Source organism: Acomys russatus, chromosome 15, assembly GCF_903995435.1.
Source record: "Acomys russatus chromosome 15, mAcoRus1.1, whole genome shotgun sequence".
In the NCBI taxonomy this organism is placed as follows: domain Eukaryota; kingdom Metazoa; phylum Chordata; class Mammalia; order Rodentia; family Muridae; genus Acomys; species Acomys russatus.
The window spans coordinates 59,230,031-59,255,231 of record NC_067151.1 but is presented as its reverse complement, the minus strand read 5'-3'; the positions used below and the strand labels follow the sequence as shown (position 1 = coordinate 59,255,231).

Sequence of the window (25,201 nt, the reverse complement as noted above, 5' to 3'; positions counted from 1 at the left end):
TGTCTCGAAGAATGTGAAAGGTAAGAACTCACAGTGGAGGATGTCCTCTACTGTCACACAGGTCCCACGCACGTGACCACTCCAGACAAACATGAGCATGCACACACTTAGATACATGCACACACAGATTTTAAAAAAGAAGGCTGGTATGACCCAAAAGACTAACCACATAAAAATAGGCATGTCTATATTTACTTCAAGTAAAAGCTCTTATCATAACAGGAATATAAGTCCTACCCACCACAGCACATTTCATCTCCACACAAAGTTTCAATGAAACCATGATCCTAAACCTCAGCAACAGCTATATTCAATACTTACAGTAGCACAAAATCAGAACTACTCTTGTCCCACTCCCATGCTGCAGTCATGAACTGTTCATTTTCTGGCCAGTGGGCATATCTTACAAACTGAACAACTGTATGTCTAGCACATACAATCTCCCCTTAGACTAAATTACACTCATGCGTTTACATTACCCTCCTGGACACTGGGCATTTTTATCTTCAACTCTCTGCTGAGAGTCATTGTTACTTGTGAATTTCTCTAAAGAAGCAAATATTAGGTACATATCTCTTAGATGTACTATAATCCACTTTAAAATTTAATTAGTAATCAGATTAGTAAATGTGTTAAAAACAGTGATGCTGAACCAGAAAAAACTGGCGTTTGGAAGACAACTGCAGCTTAGAAAAATCAAAACTATGCTGAGATTTCAGCTAATGTGTTTCATAATAACATTTTTATGTATTTATTGATGTTAAAATGGGCAGCCCCAACCTATCTGTCACTACAGCAACACGAGGCTTCCTATAACATCCGTCAACTTCTTTAGCACTCTACTGTGGAGTTTAATGACACGTAAGCAATCCCTCACACTAAAATACAGCTAAGGAGATGAGGATTACACAAAAATTCAAGCTGTAAAGGCAGACACTGAGACACGAACAGGCTGTGGCCGGCTGGGGACAGCTGAGCAGCAGAGCACTTGAACAGCCTGCGCAAAGGCAATGGGCTCAATCACCAGCACCTTAAGGACACAACAGCAGCAGCAGCAACAACAACAAGAGGTCGTGAAGCAAAACATGATGAAGCGGCACCAGCTGTTACCACGGTGACTTGGGAGCCAGAGAAGCTACAGAGACAAAGTGAATCTGTAAGGAGAGCCTCGTCAATCAAGAAGCAGGAAGGAGGCTTTGAGGGCAAGGAGCAGTGCAGGCAGACGGAAGGAAAGGAAATATCGAAGAAGAAAAACGGTGGCTGAAAAACTGGTAGCATAGGTCTGCAGGAATCATTTTCCAAGCCTACCTGTGCATTAAAAGACCTGGAGAACATCCTTGCTTTTAATTATGAGGCCTAAGTCATACCCCACACTGATAAAAATCTGCAGTGTACAGAATAAGATTCTGTTTTACATTTCTGTTTTTAAAAACCTTTCCTCCACTGATTCAGCCAGCAGCCAAGACTGGGAAGCACTGCTCTATTGAATCCTTATGGCAACTGCCAGCTTACTGAAGCTATCTGAATTTCTACAATATAAAACCTGGAATTGGCAGAAAGGCTGAAGCCTAGCTGTGAGATTACCTCACTCTGAAAATAACAGAAAACTAAAATCTGAGAGACTAAGAAAGGCTCTGATGAGAATGGCATGTCTGGAACCTAACAAAAGCACAGTGTGGTGCTGCTCACCTGTAATCCCGGAACTGGGAGACAAAGCAAGAAGATCAAGAGCTCAAAGCCTGCAGTCTACAAAGACAGACGTACGCCAGCCAGGACGTACAAAGCTAGACTCTGTCTCGAAAATAACAAATAACAACAAAATGTGTGAACAGCAAGATTCTCAAATAACAAACTAAATAAAGAAAAAAGTGGGTAAAAACAAAGAATATTAAAAATGGTATGGCGTCCGGGCGGTGGTGGCACACGCCTTTCATCCCAGCATTTGGGAGGCAGAGGCAGGCGGATCGCTGTGAGCTTGAGGCCAGCCTGGACTACAAAGCGAGTCCAGGACAGCCAAGGCTACACAGAGAAACCTTGTCCCAAACAACAAAGAAACAAACAAAACAACAACAATAACAACAAAAAGAATGGTATGGCAAGGAAAGTGTATCAGATTTAATAGCAACATACATTGATAAATGAAAGTATAGACCTCTATGCTAATCCGGAACACACCTTCCTCACCATACCCACTCATAAAGCAATCTGATCCCACCTATACAGCAGCAATGTTTGTCACTAGAATCAAGCCATGTCTTGCTAGCTACTCTACCCCTAATACTACCCAGAATGAAGTAATCATTCCACAAATACTTTTTGAGTAAACAAAAGACCACTGCAGCTAGGCATGGTGGCATACACCTTTAATCCCACCACTTGAGAGGCAGAAGCAGACAGATTTTGGGGAGTTTGGGGCCAACCTGGTCTACAAATCAAGTCCAGGACAGCCAAGGCTACACAGAGAAACCCTGTTTCAAAACTTTAAAAAATAAAAATAAATAAAAATAAAAAAGACCACTGCAGACAGAAAATTGACAGTTCTTTAAACTCATTATAAGATTACAGCTGAGCAGATCTAAGGTAAATGAAACTATAAGGAGCCCCTCATTCCTTTTCCAAAGCAAAGGTTCGCTCACACATGTACAGCTCTGACTTCAGGAACTAAAGGAGGATTTACTCTGATTCTAATGAAGCTCACATGCTCCCTGTAAACCCAGTTTTACATGCACTGTATTATGCTCTTATAAAAGCTTTCTCTCATCCTTCAAGCTGCATGACCTGCCAGTCAAATAATCTGGATCTGTCCTTTGCTATAGCTGTGTTTACGATAAAATAAGAGCAATAAGAGCAAATAAATTTTTTTAAGGATATGCCAAGCAAACATCTGACAGAATGATAATCTAATACCAAGTCGATTATAAATTTTAAAAAGATAGTTAAAGAAATTTATTAAAAATCATAAAGAAAGAAATAAAGTGTGATAATATTAGAAACATGGAGAAGTCATGTAATAAAAGTAAAACCCAGTCCTCTACAAGTAGGTATGTAATAAGACACTTTCTGACAACTTCAAAAGAGACACAAAGCCTTACAAATACGCTGGCTAGTAAGACAAAAAAAAAATGTCTAGTAAAAGATTTTTAAAGTAACTTGAAACAATCTTTGAAAAGAAATAAGACTAAGGGTCATGGAAAAGAAAGAGGTCAAATTTAACCTGGAGATAAAAAGCTACAGCCTCCAGCTGCCTCCTCTGATTATTTCCAAATGGCAATCAGAGTCAGCAGCTGTGTTTCTCTTTACCATTTGAAAAGGCCGGCTGAAAATAAGATATTATGACCCTAGAAAAGAAAGTCTGCAGACATTTTTTCCCTGACAATTAGAGTAAGTATGTGCTATGATAGACACAGCAAGTGGGCAATGGGGGAGGGGGAAAGGGAACATGGGGTTAAAATAACACCATTTCTAACAAAAATTGTAAATAGATGAACATAATTATACAACTTGGAAAAACTTTATTGCAAGTTACACTGAATATTAATGTTGCTAAGTGTTCAGGACAGCTGCTAGATCAGGGCTTGCTAATGACTTTATCCACAAACTCTGTAGTAACAAACTTATTTACGTTCAAGTAGGAATGCTCGTTTGTCGTCCAAGTACTACAAAATTATCTGGCAAACACATAGGAATTTTCTGTAATTTAATATTAAAATTAACATTTAATGAGACAACTATATTATGCCTTCAAGAAAAGTTGGTATTTCAGCTGTGGCTGTGAAATGAACCCAAGAGTTCATAAAACTGGCTGGAGTGTGCACAGAAGAGGCGGACAACAGGAAGAGGGAGAAGTGTGAAATGGGGACAGGGAATCTGTGTGTATGTGTGTGTGTGTGTGTGTTTGCCTGCACACAAGCACCTATTTACAAAAAAAAAAAAAAAATAGAGTTATAGACTGTAGGAAAAATAGAGTGGAACTACCCTCTGATTTATACTTAGTATTAAAAAAAAAAAAAAAAAAAAAGGGAGGGGAGAGCCCTCTCTAATAAAACCATAACACAAAAAAAATAAAGTCATAGCTCTATTAATTCACAAAGAAAACTATATATTGACTGGCAAATTTTTCTGAAAAACAAAAACTATGTTTATTCAAAACCAGTTATCCACTGAAACCTTACCAATTACTACGTACAAGGAAAAAAAAAATTCTCACAGCTGTCGCTTTTCCCAAACACAGAAGACTTAACAAGGAAGTAGAGCGGGGTGAGCATGCATCACCTTGGCTGGCGTGTGGACCCATATGGCAGGGTTGAGAAGGACATGGTCACACAGCTGCTTCAGGAGGGGCATCCCATTCTGCAGGCTGCTCAAGTACTTCGAAAACGCAAGGCAAAGTTCAAGCACTGCTCTGCTGACGTGGGATTTGGAAGACTGTAGGGGGTGGGGGGAGGAAAAGTAGTTTAAAGGTTACTACTAATTCAAAGGAAGGTAAGTAAATTACAAGCTGTCAACACCAAAAAAGAAGTTGTCCACAAACTATGCTCAAAGTTAAAGATACCATGAGGCTCACTACCACACTTCTGTAACAGAAAACAGGAAGCAAGGTAAAACAAAATTACAGTTTAACTTAAGTAATTTTCTATAGGCAAAGGAAACATTCTTGCAGACAGAATTTCGTAACCACATAGAAAAACAAGTACATGGTTTGCAAATTAATAATAAAAATAATAAAGCACTTTGTACTTTACCTTTTCAAGGCTATAACCTATCACCAGAAAGCCCTTACAAGCAAGCATCTGCTCCTGCATAGCAATTGAGTTCTTCAACAACTCCATGATAAAGGCCAGCAAGGTTGTACTGAGTAAGACAAAAGGCAATTGTTTGAGAAAGAATATTCCACAAGAAAATATTACATTCAACACATACAGCCTTCCATTTATCTTAATCAAAATTTCTGTTTCAGAGCAACAATGTAGCTTAATAAAAGAACGCTTTAAAAAAAAAAAATGCTTACCCGGGACATGTGAGGCCTTCAGTTCAACCACCAGAAACATATAGAGCAATTTCTACTAAAACCATTCCAAGATGATTTCAGAACAAAAAATACTTACTGTAGGATTAATATTCACTCAATATTTCATATATTTTATCACAACATTGGTAATTTAGAAACAATACGACAAGAATGCACTACATAGAAAAAAATGAACATTTGAAAACAAGTAATAGGTCCATGTGTCATGAAAGTATTGAAATCTTAATAAATATGGTGCTATAAAGAGAGAGAGGGGAAACTGGAAAATTTGGGAAGAGAATAGGAGGGCAAGAGAAAGGAGAGACAACTGACACTAAGACCTTTTGAAAACCATATGGAAACCTACTACTGTAGAAGCTTTCTAAATGTATACATATATGAAAAGAATTTAAATTAAGTCACCATATTATGAGAGAGACAATACCCCAACTAGATTTTTTTTTTTTTTTTTTTTTTTTTTTTGGAGCCAGGGTTTCCCTGTGTAGACTTGGCTGTCCTGGATCCGCTTAGTAAACGAGGCTGCCCTTGAACTCACAACAAGCTGCATGCCTCTGCCTCCACCTCCCTGCAGATTTAACTCATGCACACATACGCACACAATAACACAGCGGGTCCTTCGTGCTAAGAGAGCAGCAGCCACGGCAGCGGTTTATTATTCTCCTCCTGAGTTCCGAAGAGCCTTCTTATAGGCAGCAAAACAGGAATCCTCCTCCCAGGTGAAATCCCTCAAGAGGTGATTGCACACAGGGGGAAAAGTCTCCAGGAAGGGAGGGGCGCGTTCTCCGAGCAGTAAACATGACTAGCTAACCAACATAAACACAGACATGGAAACTGCTAGAAACAGGACATGAAACTGCAAGACAGGCAGGCAGCCCAGTCGGGCCTGGTTCCTACATATTATGATACCAATAAAACTCCCAGTGCCAGAAATCAGTTACATCTTGAGTCACTGGCCAAGGGGCCCTGCCAAGAGTACTCTCCACAATCTGACAGCAGTGCCCTACTAAAGCTAGTGCCCAAACAGAAGCTTCACCACTACTAAGTAACGTTCATGATGCTGACAGACACTCTGCAAGCTAAGCAGGGAAGAGAACTTGTCATCATCAATAGCACCCAGCTACAACTTACAGCAGTACTTTGCCTATAAGATATATTGGTGAACAGTGGCACAAACGTTATAAAAGTGACCAACCACTTTTTACATTGGATATAAGGCCCATTCCAAGAGATAAAACCAATACCTGACACTGCTACCGTGGCTAAGAACCTGAGACGAGCTGGGTCTTAGACCTGGGTGGGGGTGGGGGTGTTTTGCTATAGGAACATAATGATAAAGCCACTCCTAATGGCACATTGTTATACCGAGGATCAGAGCACCATGAAGCACTCACCGGAGAAGTCTCTGAACACCCACAACCAGACACCGAGCAGAGAGCACTCAGCTCCAAATGAGATGTCTTCATCAAACCCCTTCCCCTCAAGGCTCAGGGACCATGTAGAAGAGAGGTCCAAAGAGTCTAAGAACCAGAAGTGGTAGATCACTTCAAGAAAACTGTGTCTTCCAGACACAACAGGGAGGACACATGTATGAACTCACAGCCACTATGACAGATAGCATGCTTAAGTAGCCTGCACAAATTCAAACCAGAAAAAAAATCCCAGAACTGAGAAAAGGTGAACACAGAGTCCCACCCTAAATGAAGAAGCTGTCTGCAGCTGATGGCTGCTGGGAAAGCGTTCTGTGATAGCATGTCCCTGAGCATGTCGGTTGCACTCCAGAGCAGGCCCGTGCCCAGGAGCCGGCCAACACAAACAAGACTCCATGTGTTTAATGTGCTCTTTGTCTTCAGTTTGGTTTGGTATGTTTGGTTGTTTTGTTTTGTTTTCTTAATCTCACTAAGGTCTTATTTATTTTTACTATCTTTTTGTTTGTTTGTTTGTTTCTCTGTTTCTTTGCTTTTCAAGAGAGAGAGGGAAAGAACATTAAGATGAGTGGGTGAGGAGGTGGAGAGGATCTGGGGGAATCAGGCAATGGGAATGAGTGTGATCAAAATACATCCTATGAAAAAAGCTTAAATAAAAAGAAAAATAAATACCATTATTCCAAAATACAAAAAATATTAGTCATATACAGGTATGAAATTTTCAAGGAATAAATAAAAATATTATTTAAAAAGAAAAAAGAGTGAGCATAACAAGATAATCAAGCACACTCAGTTTTTAAGAGTTAGGGACTGAAAGAAAGGAATAAAAACAGTAAACAGGACATGCCTTAAACTATCAATCAGCAGGGCTCCAGACTGGAGTAGGAGGTCTGTTTCCAGCCGGGCATGGAGGAGCATACCTTTAATGCCAGCACTTGGCAGGCAAATTGCTGGGAGTTGAAGGTCTACAGAGCAAGACCCTGTCTCCAAAACCAAAGGGAAAATAAACATGTTTGTTCCTTCTTTCTATATGAAAATCATGATCCTTCAGTCTTGAATTTTAAAAGTACAGGGGATATAACATTCTCCACCACCCATAATATTTAGGGAAGTCCAAAAAGGAAGGAGAAAAGTAGGATTAGCTGTCACTGCTTTTTCATGGCTCCTAGGAGAGATCACAGAAGACAGCAAGACTGGCAGTCACCCTCACGCTCCACAGCAGAGCTATGCCACTGAGAAGACACTGTTTGCATGGGGGAAAAAAAGGAAGGAAAACTAATCCCTGCCAAAGCAGTCCACAACAAGTTAGTAAGCTTACTACTATGTGGAGAGTAATTAAATATGTCAAAGTACAGTAGATAAACCAGGTGCTGTGAAGCACACCTGTATTCCCAACTACTTAGCAATAGAAAGCAGGAGGTACATAAGTTCGAGGCCAGCTTGGGTAACACAGCAAGGCCCCCAAGACACAAATAAATTATTTAACTTAATAGAGCTGGAAAATGCTAGATCTGATTGTTGTTTAGAAAAAATTTAAAGTAATTTTGTTGCCTAAAAATAATATGAAGAAAAATAACCTCGTCATCAGTTAAGATACATGGGTCATAGATGTCATATCACATGCAGGAAAATATTTAAAAAGAATGAAAAGCTCATTTAAATTTCTCAATAAATGAAACAGAATCATTGTATTATACATGATTTCACTGGAATATGTAGCCACAAAAAATTCATTAATTCCAACAGCTCTATGTTCTATAATTTATCACAGAATTCACATCCCTCTGCCTTTGTTAACACTCAATCCTGTAACACAGGATATAAAATATGCCAATATACAACATAATTTTTTTAAAAAGACAAAATCCCCTTGCCTACCATTAAGGTTTTTTATTTTCAATTATGCAAATGGATGAGTAACAAACTAAACTACCAAATTTTTAAATTATATTAGAGTGTGTGTGTGTGTGTGTGTGTGTGTGTGTGTGTGTGTGTGTTTTGTTTGTTATGATTCTTTTTCCTTTTTGCAAAAGAGTTTCCACATAGCCCTTGCTGTCCCAGAACTCACTGTGTACACCAGGCTGTCCTAAAATTCACAGTGATCTACCTGCCTCTGCCTCCCAAGTTCTAGCACTAAAGTCTTTATCACCATGTCTAGCCAAAATATATACATTTTTAATAAATCCACTATCACCAAGTTAACTTTACTCAATAATATTTATTATGTTTTTGGAGTTTCTAAATTTTCTACTAATAAATCAGAATTACATCAACAATGACATAATTAATGGAGATTTATAGTATCATTTATACATAAATTTCTCTAAAATATTATTATTCTATAACTAAATGAATGGCAAAAAAATACTATTCAGTTCAATAATCATGAAAAGTAACTCTCACATAAAATTAAAATAGAAGGCCATCAGGCATGGTGGTGCACACCTGCAATCCTGGAAGAAAGTTTTGAGATTATGGTGAGCTACATAGTGAATTGCAAGCCAGCGGGATGAAAGAGCTACACAGTAAAACCCTCTCTCAGAAACAACAATCAAAGAAAAAGAAAAGAAAAGAAAAGGAAAAGAAATCAAAAATACTCACCAGATAGTCAAATCAACCTCATCAGATAAATATTGCCTATAATCCAGCTGTGCAAAAAGCGGAAACAAAACTTGTACCCCTCCAATTGAATGCATGGCACTTTGGATGGAATGTGTTAAAACTGCCTTTACATCCTTGGAAAACACAAAAACACAGTAAAGGTTTCAATGATTTCTTTTCTAAAGCAATTAAAAAGAAAATATAAGAGGAAACTAAAATATGGTACGTCACATGTTTAATAAAGCTAACAAACACACCTCAATAATTCATTGATATTTCCACTTGATATATCATGGAAAGGCCTGAGACAGTACCTGGAGCATGAGTGCATGTGGAGAGTGAACAAAAATCGAAGGATTGTCCTTAGGAGATGACTCGAGGCACAGCTGGGCGTCTGTGGCCCGTGGATTGTACGTGAAAGCAATGGCACTGGAGAGTTTGCCGTCATACAGTAAAAGTTTATGATGCTCAGCAAGGAAAAGGTCACTCTCTGCTTTAAATTTAAATGTACCCTGTTAATTACAAAAAGAAAAAGAAAAAAAAGTTAACATATACAAAAAGAAAAAGAAAAAGGTAACATAAGAAACTGTGTACTGTATATGCACATAAACTGTAAATAAATGATAGATGTACAGACATGCTTCTACAACATTTTATATTAATATTAAATATTTAGAAGTAAAATCTACAGCAATAGAAATTAAGACAAAAGGAATATTCAGGACTATATTAAAAGGTTCTATACTAAACATTAGCCAGCATGCAATATGTCATTTATTGGCAACCAGAAAATATATGTAAGTCAAGAATACAGAAGAACCTCAAAAATGCCCAGATAATAGATCAGAGAAAAAAGTGTTTATGAAAAATATAATAATGAAACACTAGATGACACTGATTATCAATACTACTAAAAAAAATACACCTTACAGGTAATTTGTAAGTAACTTAGATTTACTTTCCATGGTTCTGCTTGCTAATCATAGTTGGTCCTACCATAGATGTGTCCACAGAATCACAATGAAGAACCAGAGGGCTCCTCAGCCTCTTTATGAGGCACTGACCTCATTTATAAGGATAAACCTTCATAACCTAATTACTTCCCAAAAGATTCACCTCCTGACATCACTGCTTCAGAGTTAAGCTTCAATGAATTTTAGAGAAATGCATAACCAGACCATAGAAATTATGAGAGGAAAAATTAACCTTTACTTTACTTTCTAAAAAGACAAATTAATTCAAACTGAACCATAAACCAACATAGAATTTTTTAAATAATAAAACTAAGAAAACAAGAAGATATTTCTAATATTGTAGCCAAACATTTATAAGGACACAAAAAACCAAAAATCTTAAAAAACTGTACTTGAAAAAATTCAAATTCCTATGCCAGGTATAGTGGTGCACGTCCTTAATCCCAGCTCTTAGGAGGCACAAGGCCAGCCTGGCCCACAGAGTAAGTTCTAGGACAGCCTGGGCTACACAGAGAAACCCTGTGTCAAAATAAAATAAAATTCCTGTTCACAAGAGAAATTATAAATCATATATCTGAGAAAAAATTATGTTCACAATATTGATAGAACTCTTGAAACACAATAAGAAGATAAATCACACAAAAGAAAGGTGGTGTGAAGACACACAACACACACAAATAAATGGCCAATAAGCAACAGAGAGCTCTTTAGTATCTCTCAGGTCAGTAAAAGAACTCAAATTACAACCACAGGAAGTCAGCCATAGTGACAAACATCCATAGTCCCTGCACTTGGGAGACAGGAGGATTAGGAATTCAAAGTCAGCGTCATTATAAATGGTTGTGAGGTGGGCTGGAGAGATGGCTCAATGGTTAGGAGCACTGACTGCTCTTCCAAAGGACTCGGGTTCAATTCCCAGCAACCCAGCAGCTCACAACTGTCTGTAACTCCAAGATCTGACACCCGTACACAGAAATACATGCAGGCAAAACACCAATGTACATAAAATTTAAAAATTTTAAAAATAAATAAATGGTTGTGAGCCACCATGTGGTTCCTGGGAATTGAACTCAGGACCTTTGGAAGAGCAGACAGTGCTCTTAACCATGTCTGCAGATACACTGGGCCAGAAGCCTGCAGCTAGTGTTCCAATGTTATAGAGAGTTTTGGGTGACTCTTCAGGCAGTAAACTGTTGCTAACCTGCACTCCCTGCACACTCAGGTGTTGAAGACCAGACAGTTTAGTTTTACAATTAAGATTAGTTATTTGTTTAAGGGTTAAGATGTTTTTAGGTCTAGATACATTTTAAGTTGATAATGATGAGATATGATAGATAATTGATTTACATTCAGAATTTTAGACATACCAAGATAGGAAAGATGCTTTCTTCAAGCCTCCAAATACAAATAGCCAAAACACTATCAATGTTTAATATATATATATATATATATATATATATATATATATATATAAAATTCCTGATTGTTCTGTGGTTCTTCTTGCTGTAGGTATTTTATTGTATATATGTGTAATATTATAAATGTATATATAAAAAATAAAAATAAATTCAGTATCTCAAACAAACAAACAAAGGCAGCATCAACTATGTACCAAGTTCAAGCCTGGCTTGGAATACTTGCAACCCTTTCTCAAAAGAAATGAAGGAAAGAGAAGGAAGGTTCTAAAGTCCCTCAATGGGAACAATCCTGTTCCTACACATATATCCAAACAAAGGAAATAATGCTGTCAAAGAGACAGGTGTACTTCTATGATTATTAACGGCATTATTCATAATTGCCATGAAGTACAAATAAGTGCTCATTATGAGATAAAAATGGGCTGGGCATAGTAGCACTTGCCTTTAATTCAGAGGTAGGAGGTTCTCTGTGAGATAAAACCCAGCCTGGTCTACACATACTCAGACACACACACACGGGGGGGTGGGGGAGAAATACTATTTGGCCATTAAAATGAACTAAATTATGTCAATTTGACAATGTGGATATAACTGGAGGACATATATTGAGTAAAAGGACCCACGACACAGGCAGATAATTGCTCCATGATCCCCTTCATACTTGAAATCTAAGACTGTCAACCTCTTACAAGTTAAAAGTTGAATGACGTTTACTGGAGGCTGAGGTGGTGGTGGAGAAAGAATGGTCAGTGGGCACTAAATTACACCCAGACAAAAGGAAGAAGCTGTAGTGCTTTGTAGTACAGTAGAAGAACTATAAATAAGAACAATGCTTATTTCAAAAAAGCAAGGAAAATGTAGGAACATTTTATCATGAATAATAAATGTTTGAGAAGACAGCTATGCTGACCCTGATTTGAACATAACACAATGTATATATGTATTTTAATACTGTGTGGTACCCCCATATGCATAATATGCATAATTTTATGTCACCTTAAAAAAAGATTTGCCTTCATCAAAAGAATTAGAGCATGAAATAAAATTGAAACTTAAGCTAGCACTTTCACAGTTCCTCATACAGGTCAAGCATGCTGCATTTCTCTCAAATTGTAAAGTGCCCTTTGACCCCTGTGATTTCCCTGTCATGCTCCCAGTGCCCTAGCATACATTACAACTACTCAAGGTATAACTCCCTGTGTATGACCCACTTTCAAGTGAAGCCAAAGGCATCCAACCATTAAGCAATGGACAGTAAGTTAAGTACCTTGTACCCCAGGCCCAGCTGATAAATGGCAAAAATCTGAGCTGCATTAAGAGCGTCACTGAAAAGGTAAACTGCAGTCATCTGACCACAGAACACCCGGTTCGCATCTGCTGTTTCTGATGAGCCCAGGAAGCATTTGTCAAAGGTCTATAAAAGAAAACAAAGGTTTTTTATTTTTTTAATTCAAAGAAAAAAGTACACTCTGGGAGTCATAGATAATACATATGTAAAATAAAACACCATTTGACCATTAAAGTAAATTAAAAATCTGTCCTTTTGACAATATTAAGTATATGAGCCAAGACACAGGCAGATAAATGCACATATATATGTATGTGTTTTTCTAAACTACATCTGACTAGAGTAAAACAATTAATTTAGCACTTCATTCCTTCACACCTGGAGTGGAGATTGGGGGAATGGCATCTTCAAAAATGGATGAACACAAGTTTCCTACATTATAATAAATACAACTTACTAACAATGAGATAATAAAAAGAGAATCAGACACGTCGATGTGATAATAAGTCAAAACGTTAACATCTCAGCTAAACAGAAATAATGAGTTTGGTGTGGGATTATGCGACTCTTCTCAACGTTCCCTTTTTCATAGTAAGAAGGTTAATGTGCCTCATTTACAAACTCTTAGAGACTAAGGAAGCTTGTCCTGTTCATCATCACAATTTTCTGAGATTCAGTGTCTCACACCTACTCCCAGGTGGAAAGTGAGTGAGGTCATAGAGTTACTACGTAAGTGACAGAACTAAGCTTCAGTACTGCGTCTGACAGGACACCAAGAGCTCTCAGGGCTAACATTATTGACATGAATGTGAGCATAAAACATGGTGTGAAAGATATGAATGGTGGATGAGTGCTACAGTTTGATGCCATTTTCCTTAGTGGTTCTTTTTTTTTTTTTTTTTTTTAAGGTTTCTATAAAAAGAATGCATGGAAGAATCTCTGAATTCTGAAAACATAATTAAAATTAGTATCAATTGCTGCTTAAAGAATATGCAAAGTGAATGGGCATGCATCTTCTAACTTATTTATAAAATAAGAACCGTTATCTCTACCCAGAAAAATACCTTAGCTGATAAATCAACAAGTTCTATCAAAATATTAACATACTAGCCAAATTATGACTATAAAAATATATTATGGTATTTCAAAATGAACACTCAGATTTTAAAATATTCTTGTTTATAAATGTCATCCTTTTAAAATAACAGCTTTTCACAGTATACCAATTAGTTTTGTTAACCTAACACAAGCTAGAGACATATGAAAGACATCGTCAGATGAGGAAATATCCTCATCAGACTCGCCTATAAACAAGCCTGTAGGGCATTTTCTTCTGATGATTGACATGGGAGGGCCCCGCCCACTGCGGGCAGTGATGCCTCAGCGCAGGTGGTCCTGGATTCTATAAGAAAGCAGGTTAAGCAAGATGGAAGGATCAAGCTAGTAAGCAGCACCCCACCACGGTCTCTGCATCAGCTCCTGCTCTGCCTTCTTTTGATGATGATTTGGAAGTAGAAGCCAAAATAAATTCTCCCCTCCCCAAGCTGCTGTTGGAACCCTAAGAAACGTGGCGGCATTTTAGAAACTACTTACATCACTGGTGTTGACAAGCCATGTTATCTCTCCGTAGGAAGCAAGCTCGCCGTTCACGTAACACCGAAGTTCGCTGTTCTTCCATCGGTTGTAAATGTGCACTATAGTTACCATGTACCACTGAGTAAGCAAAAATATGGCTCTTAGCAATACAGCCACATTGATAATGACTAAACTGTGGAAGATTTTAATTAAAGTTAAAAACAAAATTTGAGTACTAGCCCAACATTCAAGTCTACAACAGTATTTATCAGGAAAAGTCTCAGCAGATTTGATCTTAATCACTAGATAATTTTTCCAATGTAATGTTATGAAAAGTTTAAAACATATCACCAAAAAGTTAAATGTCTAGCACAAGTATTTTCTTTAAATTTTCAGTATTTTCCCATACTTACTAAATGCATCTGTTACGTAACTTCTACACATGCTATTGGTGACGCTCTCCTGTCAATCTCTCACTTGTAGGGTATAAAAGGAGACAGTACTAAAGTAACTATCATATTCTTTTCTACTGGTATCTCTCATAAATCTTACAAATTACTAAATATTCAGCCATTTTATGACCCAAACCATAGAAGTGAATGTCTGCCACATAACTTGAACACACTTTCTAAAAAAGCTTCAACAGCTGTAAACCCACACACGCTTAGCACAGGGCTCTGCAGGCTGCACAGCTTCTCAGAGGAGCCTACTGGGAAGAGCACATACCTTCTGTGGCTTGAAGTCAAACTTGACGCAATGCTGAAAGCCTTTTCCTTTGGACTTTATTGAGGTTATAATCAAACAGCCTCCAACAAAATGAGCAGAATAGCCAAGACCTTTGCTGGTTCTGAAACTATGAAGAGTAGGTTTTCATTGTACCTCTAAATAGTGTCATCTTCAAAATAAGGTATCAACACTAATCAATTCTAGAAATACATACCAATACAAATATGGTTTATCCTTGTCAACATTAATATTATTTACAGGATCCATCCTAAGCCAGGTGTGAAATGTGAAGCCATTCTGGTAAGGCCATCTGGCTATAGGAGGTAATGCAATGGCCTAAAGGAAAGAGATGTAGTCACTAACTTGCATGAAAAACTGTATTATTGAACTCATAAAAATGAGACTTTACAATGCTGCGTGTTTCTACTGTGTCATATTACTTTTAGATATAAAAAAAATCACAAAGCAGACTTTATCTGGAAGAAAACTTTTAGTTGCTATTGACTTTTCCCAAGTAAGATTTAGTAAATATTAATTAATTAAATGAAACTGAGATTCAGTGTTAGCCTGCTGAGACCAAACTCATGTCTACTTCTTTTTTTACTATGGACATAGCCAGAAAGATTCTAGTTTAAAGAAATAGTACTGAGAGCAAACATGAAATCTGACCAAAAAATAAAATAAAAACTAAAAAGTTAGAAAGAAGTTAAAGGACTTAGTATGTGCTGTTTCTATAAACCACAAATATAAAACTAAACAAGATTATTTCATACATTTTTCAAAATGGTAGTCATAAATCATTTTATATGTGGCTTTACCACTTAGTCTAAACTTTTTAAATATACTATTAAGTGGGTATGGTGGCACATGCCTTTAATCCCAGCTCCTGAAAGGCACAGGGGCGTAGATCTCTGGAACATCAAGGCCAACCTGGTCTACATAGCAAGTAACAAATCAGTCAGGGCTACAGAAGGAAACCCTATCTCAAATAAACTAACCAGTGTGTGTGTGTGTATGTGAGAGAGAGAGAGAGAGAGAGAGAGAGAGAGAGAGAGAGAGAGAGAGAGAGAGAGAGAGAGAGATTTATTTGTAATATTATATGAGAGGGCTTCTAAATAGCAACACAGTCTTTAAAAGTTAAAAACAAAGCTGGAAGACACACTACCAGATTCAAAACCCATGAAAAGACATATTAATGAACACGTTATACTGGCATATAAATACTGGCATATAGGTACTGGCATATAGATAAGGTCTTTATTGCATCAGACAATACCTTCACCATTATGCCAACCAAAACATATGCGTTTAAAAAAAAAATGTTCAACTTCAATGAAATGTAAACCTAGCTTTGAAAGACACCTTTTAAAAATTTAAAAGACATGATGTAAGAATAAGAGGGAATATTTGCCAAACTGATTATCTAATAAAGGAGTCTTATCCAAAACATATAAGAATTCTTATAAAAGAATAAAAAGACAATTTGCAAGGCTGATTGTAGAGATTCACACTTTTAACTGCAGCCCTGGGGAGGCAGAGACAGGCAGATCTTTATGAGTTTGAGTCTGAGCTAGTCTACATGGCAAGTCCCAACCCAACAAAAGCTACAGAGGATGATCCTGTCTTACGTGTGTGTGTGTGTGTGTGTATGTGTGTGTGTGTGTATGTGTGTGTGTGTGTGTGTGTGTGTGTGTGTGTGTGTTGTGCGCGCGCTCACAAAAAACTGAGTATGTCTGTCTCTAGAGCAGATACATTAATGGCCAATTGCCTAGGGTATCCTTTGCCTAGAAACTTTACAGCTTCCTTTTGAAGCTATCGTTGAAGAAAAGAGTTACTGAAGTTATTTTAACTTATTTATTTAAACACCTAATCTCTTAAAATTTCAAAAGCTCTTCAGCTGAAACTGCCCCACTTTCAAGATAAATGCAAGTAGCAGAAAGAACAGATTTCAACCTCAGGGAACTATAAACAATGAGTCTTAATATCATGTACGAAAAATGGTTAATTTTATGAAAACACTTTTGCATGTCAGAGGTTAACAATAAGCTCAATGGCAAGAAACTAAACTTATCTGAGAGCTTCAAAAAATGGTTCTTAAGAAAAATTATAAAGGAAAAAAGCAAAAGTTGTAAAAGAAAGTTATATATCCTCTACTTAATATTTGAATTTTTCATATGAACTGGGTGATAGGAAACATGCCTACAAATTCAGACACTTAGGATCTAAGGTAGTAAGACTCTAAATAGGACGCTAGCTTACACAACACAGTAAGACAAAAGCAAAACAAAATAAGAAAACCCCAAAAAGCAAATCAAGTATCACAAAAGCATTTAGCCTCAGACTGGCTTCAAGTTCCCTATGTAGCTGAAGATGACCTTGACCCAGTGACCTTCTGCCTCCACCTCCAGAATGTTGGAATTGTAGGCATGAATCAACACACTACAAATGTCCTTCCAAAGTATATTCTTATCTTTAAGCAGAGAGTGCCTAACTACATAGAAAAAAGTGCAACATTTTTTAATTAGCAAAGAAATAAACAATGAAAGACTAGCTCAGAAAAAGAAACAATTGAAGAGCCTCTAAAAAGTAATTTATTATAGACTAATATAATAATGAATTGCTTACAGATTCCACAAATGACATATCTAGAGTATGTGTGTGCACTTTAGCACTTTGAGATATTACAAATATCACTACCATACATATTGGTCTTATTTATAAAATAATAATAGAATAGATAAAAAGACTAAGGATATAGCTCAGTGACAGTGTGCTTGCCGATTATGTCCAGCTACAGTGGCATACACCACTAATGCCAACATTCAAGAGGCAAGGATTACTCAACAGGCAGTAAGAGCTCTAGTTTAAGGCCAGCCTGGGCAACACTGGAAGTCTGATATTAGCCTGAAGCAGTATAGCAAGACTGTATCTCAAAAAATATGTGTATTTAGACTGAACAGCCAACCAAAGAGCATGCGCGGGTTGGACCTAGACCCCCTACACGTATGTGGCAGTTGTGCAGTGTGGTCTACATATGGGTCGCCTAACAACTGGAGCAGGGGCTGTCTCTGAATCTCTTGCCTGCCTCTGGACCCCTTTCCTCTAGCTGGGCTGCCCTGTCAGGCCCCAGTGGGAGAGGATACGCTTAGTCCCGCTGTGAATTGAGGTGCCAGAGTGGGTTGGTACCCATGGGGCGGGGGGCCTCTTCTTCTCTGAGAAGAAGAGTGGAAAATGGGGGGAAACGGGCATGAGGGTGAGACTAAGAGGAGGGAGAGGGGGGGAACCAAACTGTAAAGAGATTAAATAAATAAATAGGAAAAATAGAATTTATTACAAAGCAGGATAATGTGCCTAAGTTTCAAAGAGTTATTCTTTCTACATACCAGGTGTTTAAAAAAAAAAAGAAAGAAAAGAAAAGGATACATGAAACTTAAAAAAAACAATGTTCAGAAAGACAAAAAGTCGAAGTGTTCCACACTGAGAGCTAATAGGATAAACATACAGAATAGCGTAAGTACATATGAAAGGAAGGCTGTTACTCCTTTACTGAAGCAAGCTTCGAGTGGGCAGTGCTCTCTAATGCTTTAAGCATCCATTTCTCTGTCTCTCAAACAGCTAGGAGAAAACTGTTCTAAGGATTAAGTAAACTATGCAGAAAAGCTTCTGCCAAACACAATGTCTTGTGATTACAAGGCTGCACTTCCAACAAGCAAAGGAAAAGAGAGATCGGAGTGTTCGTTTCATGCGTGTTTACTTACTGCAGCACTCTTCCCTGGGAAGTTGAAAAAGGCGTCGGGACCGTACTTCTGAGGCATATGCTTTAACACGGACAACAACTTCCCAGCATGCGGAGGCTACAAAATAATGGTTTATTAATCATCGTATTCTCGATAAAACAAAACATATTTAATAATAGTCATGCGTTAATATATGCAAAAATAACTGAATAATACTATGACCTAAAAGGTATATATAGGAACAAACAATGCTATTTTCAAATATCTTCACAATATAATGAATTCTATGACTTTTTTTCTGTAATACTACACATTGGTTGTTCAGTAAATATAAACTGGTATTATTTTACACCTCAAGTACTTCAAATATTGAACTTTAAAACTTACAAACTGCCACCAACTCCTCTATACATCTTAATGTAACAAATACTAAATAATACATACTCCAATGCCAAAGGTATTTTTCAAAAGTCATGATGTGCTGGGTGCAGTGGTACACACCTGTAATCCCAGCACTTGGGGATACAGAGGCAGGCAGATCTCCAAGAGTTTGAGGCCAGTCTAGTCTACAAAATGATTCCAGGACTCGAAAACAACAACAACAACAACAACAAAAACACCAAAAAACAAAACTAAAATAAAAAGGCGTAAGATTTTAACGTCATGACCAACCTAAGTGGTGGTTCTGTTATTTTCCTGACTTTATAGCAGTGAACTAAGAGGCAGAGCAACACATTTCAGGTCAAACAGTAACTGATAAGGTCAGAATCAGAACTCAGTGTAGCTCTAAAGGCCATGGCCTCACCGTGACATTATGCGCTCACTCTCCTCCCTTTCACAGAGAACACCTTTAAAGTGGCCTCCCACATCGGATCTGTACCTAATGTCATTTTGCGTGTCCTTGCCTCCCGGATTCTATCCACAATGCCTTCTCATAAAAGTCTTTCCTCAGCACTGCCTGAGTACAAGCTATTCCTTTTGTTTAAAATGTGCTCCCGAAGCCTACCTCACTCTGCTGCAAACCAAGGAAATCCTTCATACCCTTCAAAGCTCATCTTAATGTCCACTTCCTCAGGAGAGTCCTCCCTGAACTCAAAGAAGTGATTACATTTCCCTAGCGTATTCCCTTCTACAATATGCCTCAAACGCACAGCATATATAAGGGCATATTATATTTGTTTTAATGTTTCTTTGTCCCTCAAAAATATCTAGTACATGAAACAATCAAGAACTAAAATGAAAATCTCATTAATATTTATAAGAAAAGCCAGGGGCAATCAGATACACATTACCATCTTAATCAGTCTATAAGGAAATACAGTAAAATATAGGATACTCATTCTTCTTTATTACGAGCTGAAAACAGGGTCAAACCATGGGTGAAATCATTAGTTTGTGCCCATCTTATTTTGTTTACTATTCTAAGTTATTGTTACTATGTGAAAGTTTAGTAGCCTTTTATCTTACTAGTAAATGAAAAACTTCAATTTAAGAAATAGTTTTGATCAACCATAGAAAAATATGCTTAATAACAAGTAAACTACGATCACACTCATTGTTAAATATATTTCAAAGAAAAAGTAACAAAAAATAAGTGCAACAGCAAATATAATTAGAATATTATAGCATTTCTATCTAGAAAAGGCATTCCTCCAAATTCCTTTTCCTGTCAACAAATCAACAACAAAACATAAGATAATCCCTCCCACAGACACTGTTATAGGAACACTACACTGAAAAGCCTTTAAGGAAAAAAAATTGTCATATGTCAAGAATCCTTACAAATAACCACGTTCATTGATGCATGTATTCCACATGCAAAAACCATATATTTGTCTGTAGGATTAGAAACAGGGATTTTTCACTCTACTACTATCAAAGTCACAGGTAGAAGAAGCTGGCATGTATAACTGTAAAGAATTGGTGGTTTATTATTTTACCTTTACCTTCTAAGCCTACTCTGATTGTCCTCCTTACCATAAACAGTTATATTACCGTGTATAATATTTGTGTTATGTAGTCTGTCAAAAATGTTTCTGTGGGCCTATAAGAGGGCACAGCAGTTAAAGGTGCCTGCTGCCAAAACTGTCAACCAGGGTTCAATCCCCAGAACACACACGGTGGAAGGAGAGAGCCAGCTCCGGCAGGTTGTCCTCTGACTACTAAATGTCATAAAAATACATGTGTGCATGCACATACACATACATATACAAATAAAAATATAGTGTATTTTTCTTAGCTCTTAAATTATGTTATATAACTTATATCATTCAGCTGAAAGATTACTCTCTTACTATTGTTTTGAATTTATTTATCTTCTAAATATAGTACTTTTCCATACAATGTATTCTGACCATGCTGCACCACACCCAACTTCTCCCTTATCCTTCCTACCCCCCTAACAACCTAACTTCATGCGTTCTCATTCCCCCACTTAATAACAAAAGTCAAGAGAATGAAACATAAAATGAAAACCAAAGCAAATAAACAAAAAATAGTAAGATAAAAAAAGGGAAAAACAAAAGAAAAATCACATACATACGTTCATACACACATACATAAAAAAAAAAAAATCCCATACACATCTCATTTTGAGCCAGCCAACTACTCCTGAGTATGGGGCCTGCCCTGGAATGGGGTTGATATATGCAGTGAAACTCCACTGGAGAAACTGATTTACCCTTTCCCAACAGGTAGGTATTAATGTCAAACACCTTCCTAGGTAGGGAAGGGACTTTGCACCCACCTCCTCTTTTCAATCCTATGCAGTGGTTTTTATCTGCTATACAATATTTGAGTCCAGATAACAGAAGGTAATAGAGGATAAATATGATCAAAACAGATTATATACACATATGGAATTGTTAAAGAATAAAAAAAATACATTTAAAATAATCTCTTCTGAGTATCCTGTGATAACATTACAGAGCCATACAGATTACTATGGTATTGGTATTGGATCGTCAGTGTCATCACTGGGATTAACAACATTGTCAGGAACTGAAAGGGAAATATGAAGTAAAAGAATTCTTAAGTGGAAGAGTGCTGAAGAGACCACTTAGTGAGTACAGTGTTTGGAGCACAAGCATGAAGACTTGGTTGCAGTCCTCAGGATCCATATTTTAAAGGCAATGTGCACAGCCACACACGGTAGCACACACCAGGCAGATATCTGTGAGTTTGAGGCTAGCCTAATCTACATAGTGTGTTTTGGGCTAGCTACAATTAGACTCTGTCTTGAAGGAAAAAAAAAAAAGAGTGAGCAAGGTGTGGTAATCTATGCTCATAATGCCAGCACTGGAAAAGAGGAGACAAACAGATCCCATGGCTGACTGGCAGCCAACCTGGCCTACTGGGCAATGGTCTAGGAAAATAAAAGGTATTTATGTGGTAATAAGGTGGACACTGTCTATGGAATAACATCCAGGCTGTCCTGTGGCCTCCACAGGCACAAGCACACACATACAAACAACACCACCCCAAGAAAGGGTAAAAAGTTAAGTTCAGGCTAAAGCAATAAGACCTATGTAAAACAAAACTCAAAATGAAAAGAGAATGGAAGGAAGCAAAGTAGCCAGTTCTCAGAGATCTATGGGACAGTATCAAGAGATCTAACTTGGGCTCTACCAATGGAGCTAAGTGGAAAGGAACCCTTGTGAGGCTATAAGTCTTACACAATCCCAAGTGAAGACAATGAGGGAAAAAATCTTTTTCAAAAAAATTTAATTTAATAAAAACTAGAGTTACCTAACGTTTTGTGCCCTAAACAAGGGGGAAATGAAGAATAAAAGGAAGTAGTATTTAAAGAAATGACAATTTTTTTCAAAATTTGATGAAAATTACAAAGTCACAAAGGGGAAAAATTAATAACCTAATCTACGCAAGACTATAACTAACGTCAGTTATCATCAGAATAAAACTTTGGAAAGCACCAGAGAGCAAGAGTTTGCAACATATAAACTCAAGAATATAAATTTTAACACAACAAACTATAGGGCACAAATATAGATTAAATTTAATAGACCTACAAATTATAAGGCAGCTGGCTAAACTAAAGACAATGTTCTAAAGAAGTCTCTAATGGCTAGAAACAAAAATGGAGCAAAAATTTACTAGTATTCCTCTAAAACACAGCTAAGTAAAAAAAAGCGGGGAGAAAAATTTTGATAAGGTACCTGGGATTCAGAACAAGTTCACCACCACTTACTACGAAAGGCCACCCACCTGCACCTGAGGAGCATGGCTCTAACCTGCGAGGACCCTGCACCTGAGGAGCATGGCTCTAACCTGCAAGGACCCTGCTCCGTGTTGTGCTGTTCAACTGAAGGGCCATTACCACTCAGAACAGGATATTGGGTGCAACTTAACACATTTAAAACTCCAATAAATAATAGATATATAGTTTTAAAACACCAATTTAACAAGAATCACATTAGTAGTCTACCTAGGACACACAAAACAAAGGCAGCATGCATACAAAGATGCTATTTTGATTATTCTCTTCCCCCTCAATTTGACAAGTACCACATGTGGAATAACATCTATCACTTTATAAGTTACTAATGTGCTTGGGAGGGGCACTTTCAAATACCAGAGCATTTAGGGCTTGTGATATTTTATTTTCACTTTTTTTTTTTTTACCCATTGTCCTTTATCTCCTTGAAGTTTACTGAAGAAGAGCTTTAGTTCTTTAACTGTCAAATTATAGCTGGCCAGTACTCCCAACATGTCAACGAGAAGATCTGAGAAAAAGCAAACAAACAATGAAATAGGTGAGCCATTAATATTTCTAGAGATAAAGAATTAAAACACGTGTGCTCATTTACAAGTCTGGACACAGGAGGTACAGATGCACACTGTGGGGCTGGAGAGACAGCTCGGTGGTTAAGAGAACCCGAGTTAAACTCCAGCTCCAAGAGTATCCACACCTCTTCCTCTGTAGGCATTACACTCTCACACACACACACACACACACAGACACACACACACAGACACACACCAGATACACACACACACAGAGACACACACACACACAGACACACACACACACACACAGATACACACACACACACACAGAGACACACACACACTTAAAAATAAAAACATAGCAAGCTACATAACCAAAACATTTGTTTTTATAAGTATTGCTAAAAGAAATTTTAAAAATACAACATTTAAGAATCAAACTTACTTCCTTACACACATCTCTACAGAAAAGTTATACCTGCAATCATGCTGTCAACTTTCTCAATTTTCCCAAGCACTTTTTCCACGAGGCCGACTTCTGTGCAGACTTGAAGGTTTCGTATGCTCTTCTTCAGAATGGCTGTAAACATGCTCCAGACTTCTGCTTGGCAAGTAATGTCACACTTTTCCAGCAACTCCACCATGCAGACGATACTCTCGCCTTCTTGGATAATGAAGTTCATCTCCAGATCAAACTGGCCTCCTACCAGCTTCCAAGGGAAAACAAACAAAAACATACTTTAAGATATTATTCTACATCTATTATCATTTGTTCCTAAACTTCAAATTGGCAATGACTACCCATTTGCGTCACTCCCTACCCTCCAACAACAAAATGTTCAATATTTTTTAAATCTTCAAAAAATAAATCCTCTGAAGAAATCTTGAAATCTAGATAGCACAAATTAGTTTAAAGACTTAGAATATAAAAAATATATTTTTTTTCAAAATAACAAATATAGAGTAATTTAAGTCAGCCACCACCAGCTGCATGAAATGATAGGAGAGTGTTTTATAAGCTTGCGAGCTAAACGCTTTTCTAAGCTCTCCAGGCCAGATGCCCACAATCCCAGTGCTCGAGATGTGGCAGGAAGATCAAGAGTTCAAGATCAGGATTGGAGATGGCTCCGAAGCTAACAGCACTTTATGCTAACACAGAGGATGTGTGTTGGGATCCCAGCATTCATATGACAGCTTATACATGACCATCCGTAACTCCAATTCCAAGTAACCTTCTTCAGGCCTCTGAAGGCACCAGGCACACATACAGGACACCTACATACATGCAGGCAAAACACTCATACACATAAAATTAAAATGAACTAATTTTTTAAAGGAAAAAATAAAAGGCCAGGCAGGGTGGTATGGTGGTACACCCCTTTCTCAGCACTCCAGAAGGCAGAGGCAAGCATATCTCTGAGTTCGAGACCAGTCTGTCCACTTAGCAAACCCAGGCCAGGATGCCATATAATGAAACCTTATCTTAAAATAAAAGAGAGAGAGAGAGAGAGAGAGAGAGAGAGAGACAGAGAGAGAGACAGAGAGACAGAGACAGAGAGACAGAGACAGAGACACACAGAGAGAGACACAGAGACAGAGAGAGACAAACAGACAGACAGACAGACAGACAGACAGAGATAGAGACAGAGAGCACATGCATTAAGATGATTCATTGCTGAATAG

The 25,201-nt window shown here is 37.6% G+C and overlaps 1 protein-coding gene across 1 annotated transcript in view; it reads right to left on the bottom strand.

The window, feature by feature from the left end:
• The window catches only part of Lrba (LPS responsive beige-like anchor protein), a 540,702-nt gene that overhangs the window by 459,492 nt on the left and 56,009 nt on the right, over positions 1-25,201 (bottom strand). Inside the window, exons 3-13 of the mRNA XM_051157393.1 lie at positions 23,997-24,228; positions 23,414-23,514; positions 18,794-18,889; positions 15,250-15,371; positions 15,036-15,162; positions 14,328-14,447; positions 12,714-12,860; positions 9,369-9,566; positions 9,055-9,188; positions 4,743-4,851; positions 4,273-4,425 (exon numbers count right to left, since the gene is read on the bottom strand). Of these exons, the coding sequence (XP_051013350.1) occupies positions 4,273-4,425; positions 4,743-4,851; positions 9,055-9,188; positions 9,369-9,566; positions 12,714-12,860; positions 14,328-14,447; positions 15,036-15,162; positions 15,250-15,371; positions 18,794-18,889; positions 23,414-23,514; positions 23,997-24,228 (1,539 nt within the window). The remainder of the gene's footprint in view (positions 1-4,272; positions 4,426-4,742; positions 4,852-9,054; positions 9,189-9,368; positions 9,567-12,713; positions 12,861-14,327; positions 14,448-15,035; positions 15,163-15,249; positions 15,372-18,793; positions 18,890-23,413; positions 23,515-23,996; positions 24,229-25,201) is intronic.